The 19,528-nt window shown below is 44.0% G+C and overlaps 2 protein-coding genes and 1 long non-coding RNA gene across 5 annotated transcripts in view; 1 reads left to right on the top strand and 2 right to left on the bottom strand.

The window, feature by feature from the left end:
• MIPOL1 (mirror-image polydactyly 1) overlaps positions 1 to 9,464 on the bottom strand; it is a 191,607-nt gene extending 182,143 nt beyond the window's left edge. The window contains exon 1 of one of the 2 annotated variants that reach the window (XM_083453028.1): positions 9,328 to 9,464. In XM_083453028.1, the coding sequence (XP_083309154.1) occupies positions 9,328 to 9,348 (21 nt within the window). In that variant the 5' untranslated portion in view covers positions 9,349 to 9,464. Of the gene's footprint in view, positions 1 to 8,412; positions 8,602 to 9,327 lie in introns of those variants that run through there. The other variant, XM_083453029.1, reaches the window with a different exon arrangement.
• A 4,412-nt stretch (positions 9,465 to 13,876) lies between these two features.
• LOC310683748 lies at positions 13,877 to 14,897 on the bottom strand. Its single transcript, XR_014514513.1, has 2 exons — positions 14,672 to 14,897; positions 13,877 to 14,088 (listed from the first exon to the last, which is right to left on the bottom strand). It is a non-coding gene; the product is annotated as an uncharacterized lncRNA (long non-coding RNA).
• Positions 14,087 to 19,528, top strand: part of SLC25A21 (solute carrier family 25 member 21) — a 259,816-nt gene continuing 254,374 nt past the window's right edge. For both annotated transcript variants that reach the window (XM_083453189.1, XM_083453188.1), the window contains exon 1: positions 14,087 to 14,642. In XM_083453189.1, coding sequence (XP_083309315.1) covers positions 14,576 to 14,642 — 67 coding nt within the window. In that variant the 5' untranslated portion in view covers positions 14,087 to 14,575. The remainder of the gene's footprint in view (positions 14,643 to 19,528) is intronic.

Below are 19,528 nucleotides of genomic sequence, written 5' to 3'. Positions count from 1 at the left end.
GTGAAGCCTTTATAACGGGAAGTGGGGTACCATATTTGCCCAACACCAGCCAAATCAGCGCATTGTGCTATGGTAGGCAAACTATTACTGTGGAATCAGGGTGACAATATTTCTAAGAGAGTTACATGACTGTTAAGACCCTCTTTAGGCTAGATTTCATCATTAGAAACTTCTGTAATTGGAAATGTTTTGATAGCCACCCTTTAAGAAAGAAACAGGCAAGCAAAGCAAAGCAAGCAAACAAACAAACAAACACTGGGGCACATGCGCGCACACAGAGCAGTTAGCTGAAGAAATAGTTAAAATTAAAATGCAGCTGAACAACATTTAGGAACAGCTGGTGTAATTCTATGCTTGATGGCAAAGTAATGAAGCTCTTGGTGGCTTGACAAGACAAGCTACAAGCTTGAATGAAATTGTTCAGCTAAAAGAATTAGAATGAAGTTGATGACGGATGCGTTACTGAACATGACAGGGTGTCATCTATTTTAAACAGGATCTTTACTAGGATGTACTGAAAGAAATTTTTCCACTACCTTGAACCCTCTAAAGCTTTTTTCAGTAAAATCTTATTGGAGCTTATTCAGACAATAGGCTAGCTCCAACTGTTACTATTTAAATTTTTTTAAAAAGACACTATAAGCTATTTTCAGTGCTAATAATTCAAATCTTGGGGTGGGGTGGGGGGTGGGATAACCTGTGTTATTCTTCTATATCCATTCCACGAAAAAGTAACTCTAACTCTTGCTACAACTCATAACTCTGCAGTTTACTCCATTTCTTTCCTAAAGGGTCTCTCAAAGGGCACATGCTGAAGTTATAATAGCATATTCCATTCCTCATTAACTAGTAATAGGTAGTTTTAGTACCTATTTCCCTAGATGTTAATGAATAAAGCAGGGCTGGAGAACGTGGGGCTCTGGGTGTTTTCGGGCTCCCAACTCCTATCAGTCCCAGGCAACTCAGCCAATATTGTACCCCAGCAATGCCCGGAGGAGCTGCCTGGGCGGCTTTACTTATTGAAATGAGCACCTGTTTTCTCCAATACATAATAAGAACTCATACACGCCAAATGCATTTGGATGAACTAAATATCAAGAATTGTACTGTACCAATGGTTGCAACCTGATTGCAGACAGTTTGAAAAACTAATCTATAAATTAAGTTTGCACGTGATTAAAAATAGTATGTGACAGCACACATGTGCAGGATTCCTAGATGATAATAATAATAATAATAATAATAATAATAATAATAAGAAGAAGAAGAAGAAGAAGAAGTTTATATCACACCCATCTTCCTGGGACTCCCCAGCCACCCTGGGCGGCTTCAAACAAAGTATTAAAATACATGTGACATCACTATAGAAGATGTCTTCTTATGTGAGAAAAGGAAGGCTCTCTCCAAGAGTTCTTGCCCCCTGCAGGCTTTATAAGGACATGTAATGAAAAGGGCATGACCTGGGATAGCTCAGTTGGTAGAGCCTGAGACTCTTAATCTCAGGGTTGTGGGTTTAAGCCCCAGGTTGGGTGAAAGATTCCTGCATTGCAGGGAGTTGGACTAGATGACCCTTGTGGTCCCTTCCAACTCTGCAATTCTATGATTTCAACTAAACCTTTAAAAAACTTCCTGATAGTTTGAGCTGTTCATTAGTGGAAGAGACTGCCTTAGATAATAGTGGTGGAATAAAAGGTAAAGGTAAAGGTACCCCTGCCCGTACGGGCCAGTCTTGCCAGACTCTAGGGTTGTGCGCCCATCTCACTCAAAGAGGCCGGGGGCCAGCGCTGTCCGAAGACACTTCCGGGTCACGTGGCCAGCGTGACATCGCTGCTCTGGCAAGCCAGAGCCGCACACGGAAATGCCGTTTACCTTCCCGCTAGTAAGCGGTCCCTATTTATCTACTTGCACCCAGGGGTGCTTTCGAACTGCTAGGTTGGCAGGCGCTGGGACCGAACAGCAGGAGCGCACCCCGCTGCGGGGATTCGAACCGCCGACCTTTCGATCGGCAAGCCCTAGGTGCTGAGGCTTTTACCCACAGCGCCACCCGCGTCCCATGTAGTGGTGGAATAGTGGGAGTATTTTTGGAGTCCATTCTAAGCCTTGATACCTACCAGAGCAGGTATGAGGAACCTATGGTTCTCCAACATGGCCAGCACTCAGGAAGATGGAAGGTGCAGTCCAATATCCCGAGGGCCACAGGTTCCTCCTGCCTCATTTTCATGAACAACAGTTTGCTTTAAGTACTCTTAAAACCTCCCTATTAGTTGTGCAATACTGTACTGCAGAGTTCAAATGAAAAAGAAAATCCATATGGCTAATCTCTGCAAGCCAATAATGTCCAAGTGAGAAGCTCAAATTTATTTCATCCATCAAAGACAACCCGAACAAGGAAAAAGGTACTATTTCAACAGAATTCTAAGTTGCTTTGTTCAATCACTTTGACAAATGTCAAAACATTACCTTTCCCTGCCTTGCATTTAACACTGTTCCTTGAAGCTTGAATGTGTTCGTTTATACTTGCATAAATATCAGTGCAGACTTCTGCAGATTCCTGTTCTGTATGCTGCACAATGACATGACTCAACCAAATCCATAACCTTTGAAAATAAACTTTACACCTTTCTTCTGGGGTATCAGATATAGCTCAGAAGCATAATTACACTACAATAGTGCTAGTCAAATCTAGGTCACCTAGACTGTGTGTGACAGACATGAATTACTGGAGTCTCAGCTCAAAGACGTTCCCTTTATGACATAGTTGCAGGTTTTTGAAGCTTCACTGCTAATAAGAAATTCCTCCTCACTAAAGCAGTATTATTTTGGCACTGTCTTTGTAATATAGCACTTGATATAAAAAAGATGTCCCATATGAGAAGCAGCAAATTCCAACCCTGCCGGTTCAATGGTTAAATATAATTAATATGATTTCTAAAAACAGCATTGCAAACATAAGTAAATGTCACCAGTTGTACACTTTCATATGAAGGCCTGGAGAACGTCGCAAATTGGAAGTGTAGACGGGGAATTTCATGCACTTCTCAGTTAATACACATAGCCTCCAAGTGATTGCTGAAGCTACTGGACTGGATCCAGAAAAGAGCAACCGGAATCCTTCTTATGCTTTCTGCCTCTTCATCCCACTAGAACAGGGGTCAGCAAACTTTTTCAGCAGGGGGCCAGTCCACTGTCCCTCATACCTTGTGGGGGGCCGGACTATATTTTGGCGGGGTGGAAAATGAACAAATTCCTATGCCCCACAAATAACCCAGAGGTGCATTTAAAATAAAACCACACATTCTACTCGTGTAAAAAGACCAGGCAGGCCCCACAAATAACCCAGAGATGCATTTTAAATAAAAGGACACATTCTACTCATGTAAAAACACACTGATTCCCAGACTGTCCACGGGCCGGATTGAGAAGGCGATTTGGGCCGCATTCGGCCCCCGGGCCTTAGTTTGCCTACCCATACTACTCTCTGTCACTTGAAAATCTACTTCTGAGATGGACAGACCCCTCACAGAATAGCATGGGATGGAGAGGGTTGTTAGTGGGCCAATCTTTCAGAAGAATTTGGCAGTGAGGCCTTGTACAAGCAGAATTGCCTTTACATGTATGCAAGAACCTAAAAAAGGCCGGCTAGATCAGGCCAAAGGCCCATCAAATACAACCAGTGCTATTTTGCTAGAAAAAGAGGTGTCAGAACTTAGCATGAGCATCTTGTTCTCTTAGAATGGCAATGGCACCCACCTGAGAGGTGCCAGAACTGAGCTCCAGCAGGTGAAAAAGCCCTGATTACAACACTTGTTTCCACAGCCACTGAATAACGTTAAAACCTCACATTTTGTCAATTTATCCTGGCTCTCAAAACATCTCTTGGAGTCTATGCATATTGCTTGGCAATGCTTGAAATTCCCACTATTTCCCCTTTTTATGGGTACCCTCACTACTGGCATTCAGGTGCCCGGTGAAAATCTGGTTCTCGTTTCAGAACTTTGCACATTATCACCACGGTTATCAGATACTGATGTTGTGTTATCTTTTGTTGTATTTTCCCTGGAAATATATGATGGTGTATCGAGTTTCTTTCAACTTGCTCAGAGATCCTAGGATGCAGACCAGGACTAAGGGAAGTGCTCTTCATTCAATTCACAATACAGTGGTACCTCGGTTTAAGAACAGTTAGGTTTAAGAACGATTTGGTTTACAAACTCCGCAAAACCGGAAATAGTGTCTTGGTTTGAGAACTTTACCTTGGTCTAAGAATGGAATCGCCTCAGTTTAAGAACAGTTTCGGTTTAAGAACGGACTTCCGGAACGGATTAAGTTCGTAAACAGAGGTACCACTGTACTGTACAACATACAATTTTGAAGTATTTGGCCCAGATATCCCCACTTGTTCCAACAATATTCCTATGTCTTCATTCTCAACCTGTTAGCCTTCCAGATTTCAAAGGAATGTGCCTCAAATATGTGATTCTAGACCTAAGACAAGGTGATTAGATACACACTGTTGGCGCATAGCTCCATCTAGTGGCTACAGGTACTATAGCACTATCTCATTTTTTAAATAATAAACTTTTATTTTTGATGTGTTTCCCCACATACATGTCTGGTGAGTGCATTTGTTTGTGTGTGCTATGTGCAGTGAATGTGGATGTGTGGTCTGCTTGTGTGCTGTATGTACTGGGGGGGGGGGCACTTGTGCAAATATTGACTATGCTCACTCTGAGTGTGGCCCTCAAGTTGAAAAAAGCTACCCAACTTGTAATCGAACTTGGAAACCCTGCCTCCCCACACCGCCCCAATATTTTTTCTTTTATTTGATGTTTAAAAGCACATTTGGGATTTTGCCTCTTTAAAAATGAATAAATTCAAATGTCCAGATCAGCCACAACAATGTTTATTTGGTGAGTTTCAAAGCCATCTATTCAAATTCATATTAAAAAATGTTTCAGATGCATGAAGTGCAGCAAACAGTGCTTGTGTTTCTTTAGAATGCTATTACCGGTATAATTTATAATATAAAGGTAAAGGGACCCCTGACCATTAGGTCCAGTCGTGGCCGACTCTGGGGTTGCAATATACTGTGCTATAAATTTCCACAGCATCTATCAAGAGTGGCTAGTACAAAAGTACTATCAAGTACAAAAAGTAACAATATTGGAATTTATTCCCATTTAATTCTCCCTCCCCATAAGGCCACAGTAATTTTAAACCAGAACAATTAGACAAATTTCCCTGGTTATGGGGAAAACGAAAATAATAGTTTCGAGCTATTAGTGTCAGATCTTTGCAAGAACTCACTGCTCCATTTCTTCTTGTATTTCACAGCCACCACTGCCAATATTTTAATCCAGATGGGAGGGGAAACAAACCATTATCTGGTGATTTGATACTCATAAGAATTCTGCTCCTTACCCAATTACTGATGGGTGAGTAACTATGATGAAGAATCCAACTTTCTTTCTGTTCAAATTAAATTCACTTGGATTCCCAACCTCTCCTTGTTTTGAATCAAAGAATGATGCAAGAGAGAGAACATTCACCCACCCCCAATTAACTAAAAACAAAATTAAGAATCTTGCAAATTTCCTGCTCATACATGTCTAACTGAAGGCCATAAAATGAAAGAGAAGGAATCATTTATATTCACAGAATAGTTAAAGATGTGGAAGTGAGGAACAACATGGAAGATGAAGGCCTGTGAAAAACAAGCTTTTGACTTCTTGCACCTTCAAAATACAGTACCGAGCACAAATTGGAAGTGGAAGAAGAGTAGTTTCTTTCCTGGTTAGACATGCATGCAAAAAAATGATTGGAGGAGGGTGTCATAAATAATATGTTGCCTGTAGCATCTAATTCAGATTTTAATGGATGCCCACCTCACTTTGAGAACCATTCTTGCCATTCTTAGCAAAAATTATATTAAAATGTAATATTAAAATTATCCTGAGTTTCTTGTGCAAATCACTTTGAGAACTTTAAAAAAAGTTTAAAAGCCTTTTTAGATTGTAAAAGAAAGAAAAAACTATTTTTTTAAACTTTCTATTTCGTAGTCTTGCCTGTAATGTAATATTTGTTTTGAACACCAAGATAACAGAATGCAATTAGATACAAGTTCAGAATGTGATTTTCAAACGCCAGCTCAACCCAGACACCTGTTTTCAAGATGGCAAGGAGAAATGCACAACGCAGTGATGGCATCATCCCACACTATTTAACGGGGAGAAAGTAGGAGAAGGAAAGACAGAAAATACACTGTTGTAGTGATCTACTTCAAGAAAGATCTCTGAAATACATTGCTCTACTAGTGGTACTTTGGAACTAAACCAACTATTTCATCATTCCAGCAATATATAAGACAAAACAGCATCTCCCTCAAGAAGTTAAAATTGATCAGGCTAGCTGGTAACTTAACAGGATACCTTTTTTCCTATTTATCTATTTTATTCTTATTTTCTTTAACAAAAGGACTCTGGTTTATCTTTCAGCCCCCACCCCTTCCCATTCCTCTAAGCTGTTTTCCTCTAAGAGGGCCTCTTTGAGCCCTTCTAATAATCTGATCAAAGTAACTCCTACCATCTGGAAGCCTCTCAGATCCACATCCAGTCTGACATTCATGCCAGAATAAAAAGAAAAACAATCAAATTTAGCAGAATATATCACAATTCCAGAGAACGTAACAATCCAGCATGTACACCAGTACAAGAGCAATAAAAACATAATTTTTGCTGCAGAATGTGGACGTTCCATGCACACTATAACCTCTCTATTTGTTATGGAAGCGTTTCAAATGGCCTCCCAGCTGGCTTTGAATAACCACATAACCAGTGTGCCATTTGAACTCTTGAGAACTACTTCCTTGCTCCCAACATCCCACAGGATACTGCCAAAACTGACTGCAGATGACAAAGCTGTCTGCAAATGTGATATGAAGGCTGCCAACATTCACCTTGCCTTATGGGAATCCTTGCAGACAACCACAGTATCCATAGCAGTGACCAGAGGACCAGGGGAAAAGTGCAGAGAGAAGAAACGCCATGATGCACCTGTAGCAACACAGCTGGATGCCTTCATCTGCCCCAACTGCAACAAAACATGTCTCTCTCGTATCAATCTTTGCAGCCACAGGAGGCTCTGTTTTTCACCCCTGAAGGAACACTCTTCCACTGTCTCCTGAGCCAGACGGGTGCCAACAAGTAACAGTTGAGGTTTTCCAGTCTATAAGACTTTGAAATGCCTGTGGTGGCCAATAAAGACCTCATGAAGAATAAAGTTATCAGTGACCACTAGTCATAATGGCTATATGCTACCACTACTTTAGAGACAGAACGCTTCTGAATACCACTTGCTGTGGATCACATGCAGGAAAGAGCTATTTTTTGGGCTTCTCATAGGGATCTGGTTGGCTAAGGTGAAAACACCATACTGGACTCAACAGAGCTTTGTTCTGACCCAGCAGGGATCTTATTACTTTCTTACCAAGCAAACCAGAACAGCAGAATCACACTACTCTACCAAATTCATGATCTATTCCCACAAGCACTGAAGTGGGAGGAGGTAATCCAGATGCTGGCACTTTTTGTAAAATGAGATGCCAGGTCTGGGTGGCATCACACTAAGCCGAGTGTGGGGTGGGTAAGAGGAAGAAAGAACAATTTTACACGCTGACAGACCTATGGAACTCCAGTTCTCAAACTGTGAATTTAGGAGTCTGGATTAGACCATGGTGCTGATAACGCCAAGGTTGCAGGTTCGATCCCTGTATGGACCAGCTGCATATTCCTGCATTGCAGGGGGTTGGACTAGATGATCCTCAGTGTCCCTTCCAACTCTACAGTGCTAAGTCTGTGGTCAAGCTAGATTGGGAGTTGCATTAAGTTTTCTTGTGCGGCTAAAAAGGTAATGTCCGAGTCAGTCCTGACAATTACTGTTCCACGAAGAATCAGACTTTGAAATGCGTGTAGAGATGGAGAGAATGTCCCTACTTTCCTTTTAAACCACTTTGACTGCGCAGCCAAACTGATATTTAAGCTGAGCACCCTTGAAAACTTACTCCAGACTTTAGACTCTAAAAGGTTACTATCAGCGTACTGTATTTCTCAGTGAGGGGGTAAGACTAACGGGGATCCACTTTTAATAGGATAAACGCCATGCAAGTCAAGCGGAGACTGCAGATTCCACTTTACTATTACATGTATTTTTATTATTAAGGACAGCACAGGAGACAACACCCTGCACTCCCCTTCTTTCTCCTCCTCCAGTGCACCCATCCTAGGAGGCTCTTGCAAACAGCACCAGCCAATTCAAGCTGCGGGGCTTTCCAAACAAGCGCCAAATAAGCAATCCTATAACTGCTCGAAGTAACAGAACACCAAGGATCCAGCCTCGGGGAAAGGCTGCCGTTACCTTTTATTTATCTATTTTTTTGCTCCAGCCGGTACCGCCCAGAGCTTGCCAAACACGCGCGAGGTTCAGAAGACACTCCTTCGGCGTGCAGGCGCCGCTCCCTCCAGCTGCTGCTGCCGCCGCTCAGCGCCGAGCCCTCAGGATCATAGACTCGCGCGACCCGCCCACTTCCGGAATCCTTTAGAAAGCAGCGCTCTCAGGGCGGAAGTGGAAAGGGAGGGGGCGGAGGACTCTCATGCGGTTGCAGGGCGACTCTTACTCTCTCCCCGCAACAAGCAAAGCAGTGATCCTTTTGCTGTGTTCTAATGCGGGTTGGGGATTTACGTATAAGCTAAACAAGCTATAGTTTAGGGGCCCACTCTCTTGGGGGCCCCTAAAATTTTTAAAGGGAAAAAAACCCGATGTACATTTCGAAAATATAAGAAAAAAACCCAAATAAAATAAAATAAAACCTACAGCAACAGTGTTTTGTGTTGTGTAGGCTCCTATGATGTAAGTAACTGGCCCCGCCTGCTAGCCTGCTCCCTAAAATATCCCTGGTTTGCTCATTTCTATATACAGTGGCACCTCGGGTTACAGACGCTTCAGGTTACAGACTCCGCTAACCCAGAAATAGTGCTTCAGGTTAAGAACTTTGCTTCAGGTTGAGAACAGAAATTGGGCAGCAGCGGCAGGCCTCATTAGCTAAAGTGGTACTTCAGGTTAAGAACAGTTTCAGGTTAAGAACGGACCTTCGGAACAAATTAAGTACTTAACCCAAGTTACCACGGTATAGGGTGCCTACATTCTGCATGTGCAAATGGCTTTAGATACCTATTAGGTCCATAAATTACCAGATAGCATATATTCAACACGAAAAACAGGGACAATTTGTTGTTGACAAAGGACAGCTGGACATAGAAAGGGCCCCATTACCTTCAGTAGCTGGGGCCTCATCAAACATAAATCCGGCCCTGTGAAGTTTCCTTTCAGGAGCGTTTCTGCCCTTCCCAGTTTTATCCTAACAACAACCCTGTGAGGTGTGTTAGGCTGAGCTCCATATGCTGAACAGGGTAAGTGCTAGGCCACATTAGCCGCTTGTCCACTTGTGGATGTGGGTGTGCGCTCGGTGCAAGGATTTTAGGAATGTGCTAGCTGCGTCAATCTCCCAGGGTGACTGCTCCTCTGTTGCCATGGAGAATAAAGGAGAAGGAAACTGAACTGGCATGCTAGGTTTAAAAAAATAAATAAAAATCTTTAAACGCTCTTCTTTAGCTAAGAAAAAACTCTCACGTTTTCCACAGTATTTTTTTCCTCCCCATTTCCTCAGTTAAAAAGAGCAAAAGCCCCTTTCTTTGTTGCTCCCTTTTGTAGCTTAAACTTGAGTTTCTCCATTGTTTTCTATGGGCAGCTTACACTTCCACCCGACAGGAGCCAGGGAAAGAAACTGGGAAGCTCTGTGTCCCAGCAGCAGACTCGTTACTCTACAATTCCTATCTCTATGCTCAGCCCTGCACAATAAAAGCTCACAGGGTGAACCAACGAGCAGAAAGGCTAACAATGATGGGGCCTTGGTTGCTGTGAGTGGGTGGGACGCTGTTATGTACTGAGTTGAATAGGATCCAAACTGCAGCAGTCGGATTGGTCCTAGAACAATAGGATTCAGAATGCAGCAGTCAGATTGGTCCTAGAACAATGCAGCGGTATGATTGGTCGGCAGGAGCCACCCAATCCAGCTCCAGATAGAAGTGAATCCACAACCTGATTGGCCTACAGGAGAATTCCGGAATTAGCCAATCACGTGCAGCCCATTGTGTAAATAATGTATATAAAACTGATACTTTGAGGGGACTTTCATTCTCTCCTCACCACTATGAGCTGAATAAAGAGCATGGAATCCACTCTCGACTCCAAGTTTATTTCAGACGCCTTGAAATATTTCAGGAAAGGGGAAGTTTTGGGACTGATTTGGAGGAAACTTGGGGTATGTGGAGCAGGTTTAGCTTCTGATAGAGAAAGAGGAGTGCAGAAATTCATGTTCTGGAGGCTTTCAGCATGCGGTGAATGGTTTTGTTCAGCACCATGTGCAAGGCAGAATTTGGGCTTTTTGTCATGAGATTCAAATCATGAACCGCATGAAAAAATGATAAGGAAGCGGGTGTTTTAAATTGGAAATCAAATATTATGCCAAGGCACTTAAAATGGCTTGGAGGGGAAAGGGAATATAATTGATTTGGTATATTTCTCAGAAGAATGGGCAATATGCTGGAATGGATTGACAGTTTTATGCTGGCTTTCAGTGTTTTAGTTGCTGCAGTTTCAGTAAATAGGTTGAAATACACATTTAACTGACTTTTTTTAATCATCTTGGGAGGGTTTTTCTCCAGAAGGTAGAGTACAAATAAATAAATTAAATAAACCATAAATGTATTCAACTAAGTTTTGCTCCCAGTTCTTTGTTGTTGTTTAGTGTCCGACTCTTCGTGACCCCATGGACCAGAGCACGCTAGGCACTCCTGTCTTCTACTGCCTCCCGCAGTTTGGTCAAACTCATGCTGGTAGCTTTGAGAACACTGTCCAACCATCTCGTCCTCTGTCGTCCCCTTCTCCTTGTGCCCTCAATCTTTCTTTTCCAGGGAGTCTTCTCTTCTCAGGAGGTGGCCAAAGTATTGGAGCCTCAGCTTCACGATCATCCAGTGACCACTCAGGGCTGATTTCCCAGTTGTTTAGTAGTTGGCAAAGCAAGATTTTATTACGAAAATAGGAGAATTTTTTCTGCAGAGTTAGTCACTCCCAGTTACTATTGAGCCCAAATCTGATAAGACTCAAATAGGCACATAAATTCCAACTCAGCAACTTCACTTTGAAGTTTCCCTTTGAATTTTTGTTGTTGTCGAAGTACAGGAAACTTGAAAGTCCTACCGGATGCCCAAGGAGACGATTAAGTGTCAACAATTGTTCTAACCTATCCTGGAACCATTTTGTTGAGGGTGGGCTTTAAATCTAATAACAGGGTGGCATTTTACTCACTGAAGTAGACCCATTGAAGTTAATGGGCCTTAGTCATGTTCATGAATTTCAATGGGTTTACTCTGAGTAAAACTTAAATGCTGCCCTGAGTCTGTCTAGATTGCCCTGGTGGATGACATGGGAAGTGCAAACTTCTTACTTGATATCTCAATATCAATTTGATACAACTGACCATGTTATCCTCCCGGATTGACTGTGGAATGGGTATCAGAGGCACTGTATTACAGTGGTTCCTATCCTACCTGCAATGAGGGAGAGATCTTCAACCCCAGTAGGAGCATGACATTTCCCCACTAGAGATACTTCCCCTCCCCTAACACCACGCTGTATACTGTCTTGTTATATTGCATGAATTGGCCAAGGCCAAATTAAAGTGGTTGGGGGATCTGGTGTAGTTGCCAAAATAGGGTCCCCTTCTCCTCAAAAGGAATGCATGAAATAAGGTAATGGAATATACCGTATTTTTTGCTCTATAAGACTCACTTTTTCCCTCCTAAAAAGTAAGGGGGAATGTGTGTGCGTCTTATGGAGTGAATGCAGGCTGCACAGCTATCCCAGAAGCCAGAACAGCAAGAGGGATCGCTGCTTTCACTGCGAAGCGATCCCTCTTGCTGTTCTGGCTTCTGGGATTCAGAATAATTTTTTTCTTATTTTCCTCCTCCAAAAACTAGGTGCATCTTGTCGTCTGGTGCGTCTTATAGAGCGAAAAATACGGTACATGTTGAGGTATCTTAAAGACTTTTTTGATGGCATGCATCTACCTCGGGAGACAATGGAGGAGTGCACCTTTGGGTGGCAAGTCAAACTATTCGAAGGTTACAGCGCCTGTGGTGGGTGTAGAGACCAATACGGGATAAACAGGGTTTGTTGAAGCTGGAGCAGAAGAAAGTGCCAGGTTGTGCTGCTGCAAATGTCTTTCCACCTCTGGTCGTGGCAAGGTTGATGTTGCCAGCATTTGTTTCCAGACATCTTTCTAATGCAGGGCCTAGTGCCTGAAGCCAGCTCCCTTCAGAGCACAAATTGAGTACTGTATTACATAAGCTGTCATGGACTGTATGTGCAACTATTTAACTGATGTTTTTCAGTTACAGTAATTTTTTTGTGTTCAGGTGACACAGTTACTGAAAAGTTTAATCTCCTGAGTGGTTTTTCGTTGACAGCCACTTCTGCTGAATCTTTATGGGCGCAGATGGCTAGAGCTTTAAGCTATTCCCCCCCCCCCTTATGCCAACTTTGTGGTTAAGATATATCTAGCATCATTTATCCCAGTTGATACCTGTTTTGGATTTTATGTATCTGCTGCTGTTATTTTAAACTGCTGTTTATATTCATAATTGTTTTTTTAAACTGGATTTATATATGTAACTGTTATATATGTTACACAGAAATTTCTATGTAAATATAAAATATCCATGATACTACATTGGCTTTTGTTTCTTCCATTTTAATCCATTTCCAGGTTGCTTAGACTGCATACATCATTTGGGCCCAGGGGACATTTGATCCTCACAACGCTGTGAGGTAGTTTAAGATAAGATACAGAGAGTCTCCAAGTGTACTTAAGGGCTGTCTCCATGTCACACTGGCTATGCCTACAGAATGTTAGATTTATTTATTAAAATTTATACATTGCTTGATTGTAAAAGCAAACAATGTATCATCAAAGCAGTTAATGATAATGTTGCCAGATTTGCAAGTGTCCTCATGCATGCACAAGACCTTTGCATTCTCACTCTGCTGTTGATTATTTATCAAAGTTTGACCTCACCTCCTTGTTATGAAAGCAGTCTGGAAGCAATTCCTAATGGGGCCAACTAGCAGAGCTGATCTTACTGTCAGGGAGTGAGGCAACAACTTTGGGTAGCTGATTTTCATTGTTCATGAAAGGGCAGAAAATTATTATTATTGTGCTTTTTTTTACTGCAGGGAAAAGGGACAGGCATTTGTGCCATTTTCTCCCTCCTCTCCTAAAACAACTGAACCAGCCATGGGTACTCTGTCATTTGACAAGTGTCAGGGTGCAATTTCTTACTCTACATCAGGCAGCAAAGTTACCGGTATCTTAGCCCATCTGGTCTGAAGCAAGAATAGGACAGCGTACTGGTGGGGTGCAGGCGTGTTTTCTCTGTTTTGTAGGATCTCCCAAAGAGCTTGACTGTACAAACTCTTTCTTGGGGGTGGAGTGGGGTAGAAGACAGCTGACAAATTGGGAGCCCCAATTTCTCAAAAACAAGTTGAGCGTGCAGGGCCAGATTTAGGTTTGATGAGGCCCTACCAAAGGTATATGTCCAGCTGTCCTTTGTCAACAACAAACGGTCACTGTTTTTTGTGTTGAATATATGCTATATGGTAGTTTATGGACCTAATAGGTAACTAAAGCCATTTGCACATAACAAAATATGTATCAGTTACATCATAGGAGACTACACAACACAAAACACTGATGCTGTACGTAGGTTTTATTTTATTTGTTTTTTATCTTATATTTTGGAAATGTACATCCAGGTTGTTTTTTCCCTTTAATTTTTTGGGGGGAGCTATAGCTTGTTTAGCTTATACGTAAATCCTGCACTGTGAGCCCGGTAGACACCCGGCGGTGTTTTCTTCCTAGCCGAAGCGAGAAGGGAACTTGTAGGAGATCGTCTTCTACCCTCGCGCCCCAACTTCCTAAACGAACCCGGAGTCCTTTTAGATATTCTAGAAGGGATAAGCCCGGCATTCACCGAACCGGGTCTGCCACATTTGTCTCCTCCTTGCGCAGCAGAGGCTCCGGCCCCTGGGCTGGCTCTGGCTCGGGTCCCAGTCGTGTGGTCTAAAGGTTACAGCGCCGAGCGCCCCCGGCCAACTTCGTGGGGGTGGGAGGAAAGAGAGAGAGAGAAAGCGGGCGCTTCTTGCCAAGGCTCCGACCCGCCTGCTCCTCGCTCCCCTCCCTCTCCTTTTCCCGCCCCTTCGCTATTTCCGAGCCCAGGGGAAGACGCCTTGCCTCCCCTCCCGCCGCCACCCAAAAGGAGGTGTTCCGACCTCCCCGGCGGCGCAACCTCGGACGCGCCCCCAAGACAGTCGCGAGGCCGCTCCTCCTCCTCCTCCTCCTGCAGCGCGACACCGGCGTAGCTCCACGCGGTTTCCCCCCCCACTTCCACGCGCGCTGGTGACCATGACGGGGAAAGCAAGGGGCTTTGGGCGCGAAGCGGCCCACCAGATCCTGGCCGGAGGCTCCGCGGGTAAGTCGGCGGCGACTCCGGGAACGAACGCTTTGCGCGCGGGCGCACGCGCGCGCTCTTGCCCTCCTCCATTCCTGAAGCCTCTTGGCGAGGTTTCGGCTCCCGCGCGGCGGCCTGCTGCTTTTTCAACCGCTGCAAAGTTTGCCCGGGTGCCGGAACCCGCCCCCTTTCCCTCCCCGCCCCAGCTCCTCGGTTTGTATTCGCGTGCGCCGAGCTAGGCCCGCCTCCTCCAAGCCCCATAGGCTCCTCTGGCCGGGCTTCTCCGCCCTCCTCACGTTGCGCAAAGGAAGACCCGCGTTCTGGGCGCCGCCTCCGCTTGCGATTCCTTCCTGAATGGGCTCCTCTTCGGGCTTGAAAGGAAGGGGAGCTGATGTACCAGGAAGGGTTGTTTGCTTCTGGAGTGAAATAGATAAACGTGTGTTTGTGTGTGGACGGTGCGATATGGCAGGCACGTCCAACTCCCAAGGACTGCGATCTACTCTCAGTATAAAAAGCTGGCAGTGATCTACCCATTGACATTAGAGGGAGGAGGAGCCACAGTTGTTAAGCTTTCTTTAGGGAAGATTGATCAGCGTTGTTTACCTTTTTTGGGCGGGGAGGACTGACCAGAGTTGTTGAGCTTGGGGGGGGGGGCAGAGCAGAGTTGTTGAACTTTTGGGGGGCAAATGCCATACATGACAAACGTTCATTCCCCTTTATTTAAATCCCGCGATAGACCGAGATCTACCAGGAGCACCCACTGATCTACCTGTCGAAGGCAGTAGGCCGGTTGAACATGTATATAGGATATATATATATATATATATGTATGTATTTTTTGGACCAGGCAGACAGTTTCTAAAGCATTAAGCAGCACTTCCTAGATTCTTCTCTGAAAGGATGCACTAAGTTGTTTCTGACAGTGACTGGAGAAATTGAGATGTGAAACCGTTAAGGCGAAACGTGTTGTATGGGAAATCCATCCGGAAGACAACATGTATATCAAGGAGTTAGTTATCTGACATGGTTACCCTTCCTGCCTCTGTTTCTTCCCCCTCCCTCGCCCTCCTTAAGATTTTGATGGTGTGAGACCAGTCTCAGTTGGGAGGAGGTGAAGCCCCTCACACAGCTGCCTTAGTCTGGGAGGATAGTGCTGGAAACCTACTTTGATGTTGGAAATTGTTGTGGGAGAGCAAGGCATCAAGGTGGCAATCTATAAAATCGGATGGTTTGGGCAGAAGTTTTGAGAAGCTAGTGCAGGGACTGATCGGCTGCCGGGCCGTGGAAACTGAGGCTACTGGGGGAGTCACTTTGCCGCTTCTTGAGGGCTTCCAAGTGGCAGATAGAAGTGCATGCTTGGTATGTATATATTGCTTGCTGTTTAGAATTAAAGTCTTCTCCTCACTCACTTGTGTTTTGTATCTCTTCTGAATTTCCTTTTAAAACAACCACCTTGTGTTTGGCAAGACATTTGTGGACTTCCTTCACCTTCCTTAGCTGCTCTGATGTGAATCAAAGCCATGTAGTTTCAGAGCATTGGGAAATTCACATTCAGAAGAGAGGCATTTGCTGTAGCGTTGGTTTGATCCTCCGGGTTGAAGTCAGGTCCCTATATCCACATTTTTTTTCTTGTTTGGATCAAATGGCATCTCTGTCAATTGATAAATTACAGGGGCTATATTTATCTGAATTGGTTGTTAGGATTCTTTGGGTGGTCAAGTTGTGAATTTATGGTTCCTAAAAGATGTGGGTAGCCAGTTGTTGTTTTATTCACATATTAAATAATAATAATCCCAGGCTTTTGCCCCGAGTTGTGGAAATTACGTTGTAGGCCTGCAAGTCATGATTGTTACAATAAAGCTCTAGTAGGTGTTGCTGCTAGGTTGGCAGGACCAGGGACTGAGCAACAGGAGTTTGAAAGCATGTCAAAGTGCAAGTAGATAAATAGGTACTGCTCTGGTGGAAAGGTCAACGGTGTTTCCATGCACTGCTCTGGTTCGCCAGAAGCGGCTTAGTCATGCTATACGGAAGTTGTATGTTGCCTCCCTTGGCCAGTAAAGCGAGATGAGTGCTGCAACCCCAGAGTCGTCCGCGACTGGACCTAATGGTCAGGGGTCCCTTTACCTTTAGGTGTTGCTGCTATTATTGTTAATTTATTACCCACCCTTCATCCTAAGGTCCCAGGCTGAGTGACAACAACTAAAACACAATTTTAAAAACAACTTATAATCACCAACGTAAGGTGAACCCTAAAAACACACACCTCTGGTGTCAGCACAAAGACTACCATTCTGAGGATACTTAAACGTATGAAAATTCCATTAATATTAAATAGGGCTTGTTCCGAGTAAACATGGTTAAGTGTACTATAACAAAGTTAATACATGTATTAATATATCTGGGGCCATGAACAAGAAGTCGCCTTGGCTGCAGATAAACATTCCCATTTGCATCAGAAGGTGTATTCAGGCAGTTCAATGAGATTCAGAAGCACATTACAATGAAAATGAATATTTGCATGCAGATGTGCTGTTATCAGCATTGTGCCCAGGAGGCCCCTTACACATGCAGAACTCTTTTCTCTTGCAGGCTGATTAGGTTAGGCTTGGGCCTTGTGTAAAGGACCTGAGGTTGAACAGACGACCCTTTGGATACCAGTAAGACTGAAACAAGCTGCAAAGATCTGACAGCCAGAAACAGTGTTTTAATTGCTTGAAAACATTCAGCTCAACTAACAGTTCTGTATAATTTGAGGTCTTTTATTTGTATTGTGAACTCTGGCTGGCTTGCCCTGTTTTACTGCTCTTCTGAACTTAGTTCTAGTGGGCCAATGCTACAATCTATTTTCTGATCTTCAGAGATGCTTTGAACATCCCTGCTTTGCACACCATCATAGTTATTGGTATATGTGTGTGCTGCATATATGTATCATACCCAACATACACTCAATTCAGTGTGAACTCTTTGAGGTTTTAAGTTAAAACCTAAATGAAACTGGAAACCAAGGGGTAGGATTTGCTCTTTGTCTCTCCATTTTACCCTTTTTGGGAGCACAATGATGTGTTTGTTTGCTTATTTTTAATTAATTAGAATGAAGACAAGGAGGCCCTTCTGCTCATTCACAGAGAAAGGACATTCAGGAACAGACAGATTGCCAAATAGCGAAGCAGGCAGCAAATTGGAGCCTTTTGGGGCAGTTATTTTTGACCACGAAACTAGCAAGCAATATGATGCTTATCTTGTATCATTTCTCTTTCTATAAATAAGAACATAAGATCAGGCCAATGGGCCATCTAGGCCAGCATGCTGTTCTCATGGTGGCCAGCCAGATACAAGCAAGACCTGAGCCACAAGAACACTCTCCCCTCCTGTAGTTTCCAGCAACTAGTATTCAGAAGTACATTGGTACCTCTGGTTGTGAACGGGATCCATCCCGGAGGCCGGTTTGCAACATGTGCAGAATGCAACCCATTTCTGCGCATGCGTGGCTTGCGATTTGCCACTTCTGGGCATGCGCGTGATGTCATTTTGCGCATCTGCGCATGCGTAAGTGGCAAAACCCAGAAGTAACCCTTTCCGGTACTTCCGGGTCGCCGCAGGACACAACCTGAAAAGACATTACAAGCCTGGTAGATGAATTACAAGCCTGGTAGATGAAGGGAACGCAATGGATGTAGCCTACCTTGATTTCAGCAAGGCATTTGACAAGGTGCCCCATGATATTCTTGTAAAAAAGCTGGTAAAATGCGATCTTGACTATGCTACCACTCAGTGGATTTGTAACTGGCTGACTGACCGGACCCAAAGGGTGCTCATCAATGGTTCCTCTTCATCCTGGAGAAGAGTGACTAGTGGGGTGCCACAGGGTTCTGTCTTGGGCCCGGTCTTATTCAACATCTTTATCAACGACTTGGATGATGGACTCAGGGGCATCCTGATCAAATTTGCAGATGACACCAAACTGGGAGGGGTGGCTAACACCCCAGAGGACAGGATCACACTTCAAAACGACCTTGACAGATTAGAGAACTGGGCCAAAACAAACAAGATGAATTTTAACAGGGAGAAATGTAAAGTATTGCACTTGGGCAAAAAAAATGAGAGGCACAAATACAAGATGGGTGACACCTGGCTTGAGAGCAGTACATGTGAAAAGGATCTAGGAGTCTTGGTTGACCACAAACTTGACATGAGCCAACAGTGTGACACGGCAGCTAAAAAAGCCAATGCAATGCTGGGCTGCATCAATAGGAGTATAGCATCTAGATCAAGGGAAGTAATAGTGCCACTGTATTCTGCTCTGGCCAGACCTCACCTGGAGTACTGTGTCCAGTTCTGGGCACCACAGTTCAAGAAGGACACTGACAAACTGGAACGTGTCCAGAGGAGGGCAACCAAAATGGTCAAAGGCCTGGAAACGATGCCTTATGAGGAACGGCTAAGGGAGCTGGGCATTTTTAGCCTGGAGAAGAGGAGGTTAAGGGGTGATATGATAGCCATGTTCAAATATATAAAAGGATGTCACATAGAGGAGGGAGAAAGGTTGTTTTCTGCTGCTCCAGAGAAGCGGACACGGAGCAATGGATCCAAACTACAAGAAAGAAGATTCCACCTAAACATTAGGAAGAACTTCCTGACAGTAAGAGCTGTTCGACAGTGGAATTTGCTGCCAAGGAGTGTGGTGGAGTCTCCTTCTTTGGAGGTCTTTAAGCAGAGGCTTGACAACCATATGTCAGGAGTGCTCTGATGGTGTTTCCTGCTTGGCAGGGGGTTGGACTCGATGGCCCTTGTGGTCTCTTCCAACTCTATGATTCTATGATTCCATGATTCTATGACATAACCTGAACCGAACGTAACCAGTGGTATGACTGTATACTGACTCCAACTGTGGAGGCCCAGCATAGCTG

The sequence above is a fragment of the Podarcis tiliguerta genome (assembly GCF_965153285.1).
Source record: "Podarcis tiliguerta genome assembly, chromosome: 1".
NCBI lineage: Eukaryota > Metazoa > Chordata > Lepidosauria > Squamata > Lacertidae > Podarcis > Podarcis tiliguerta.
The sequence above is the reverse complement of the archived record's forward strand: the minus strand, read 5'-3'. Positions and strand labels throughout refer to the sequence as shown.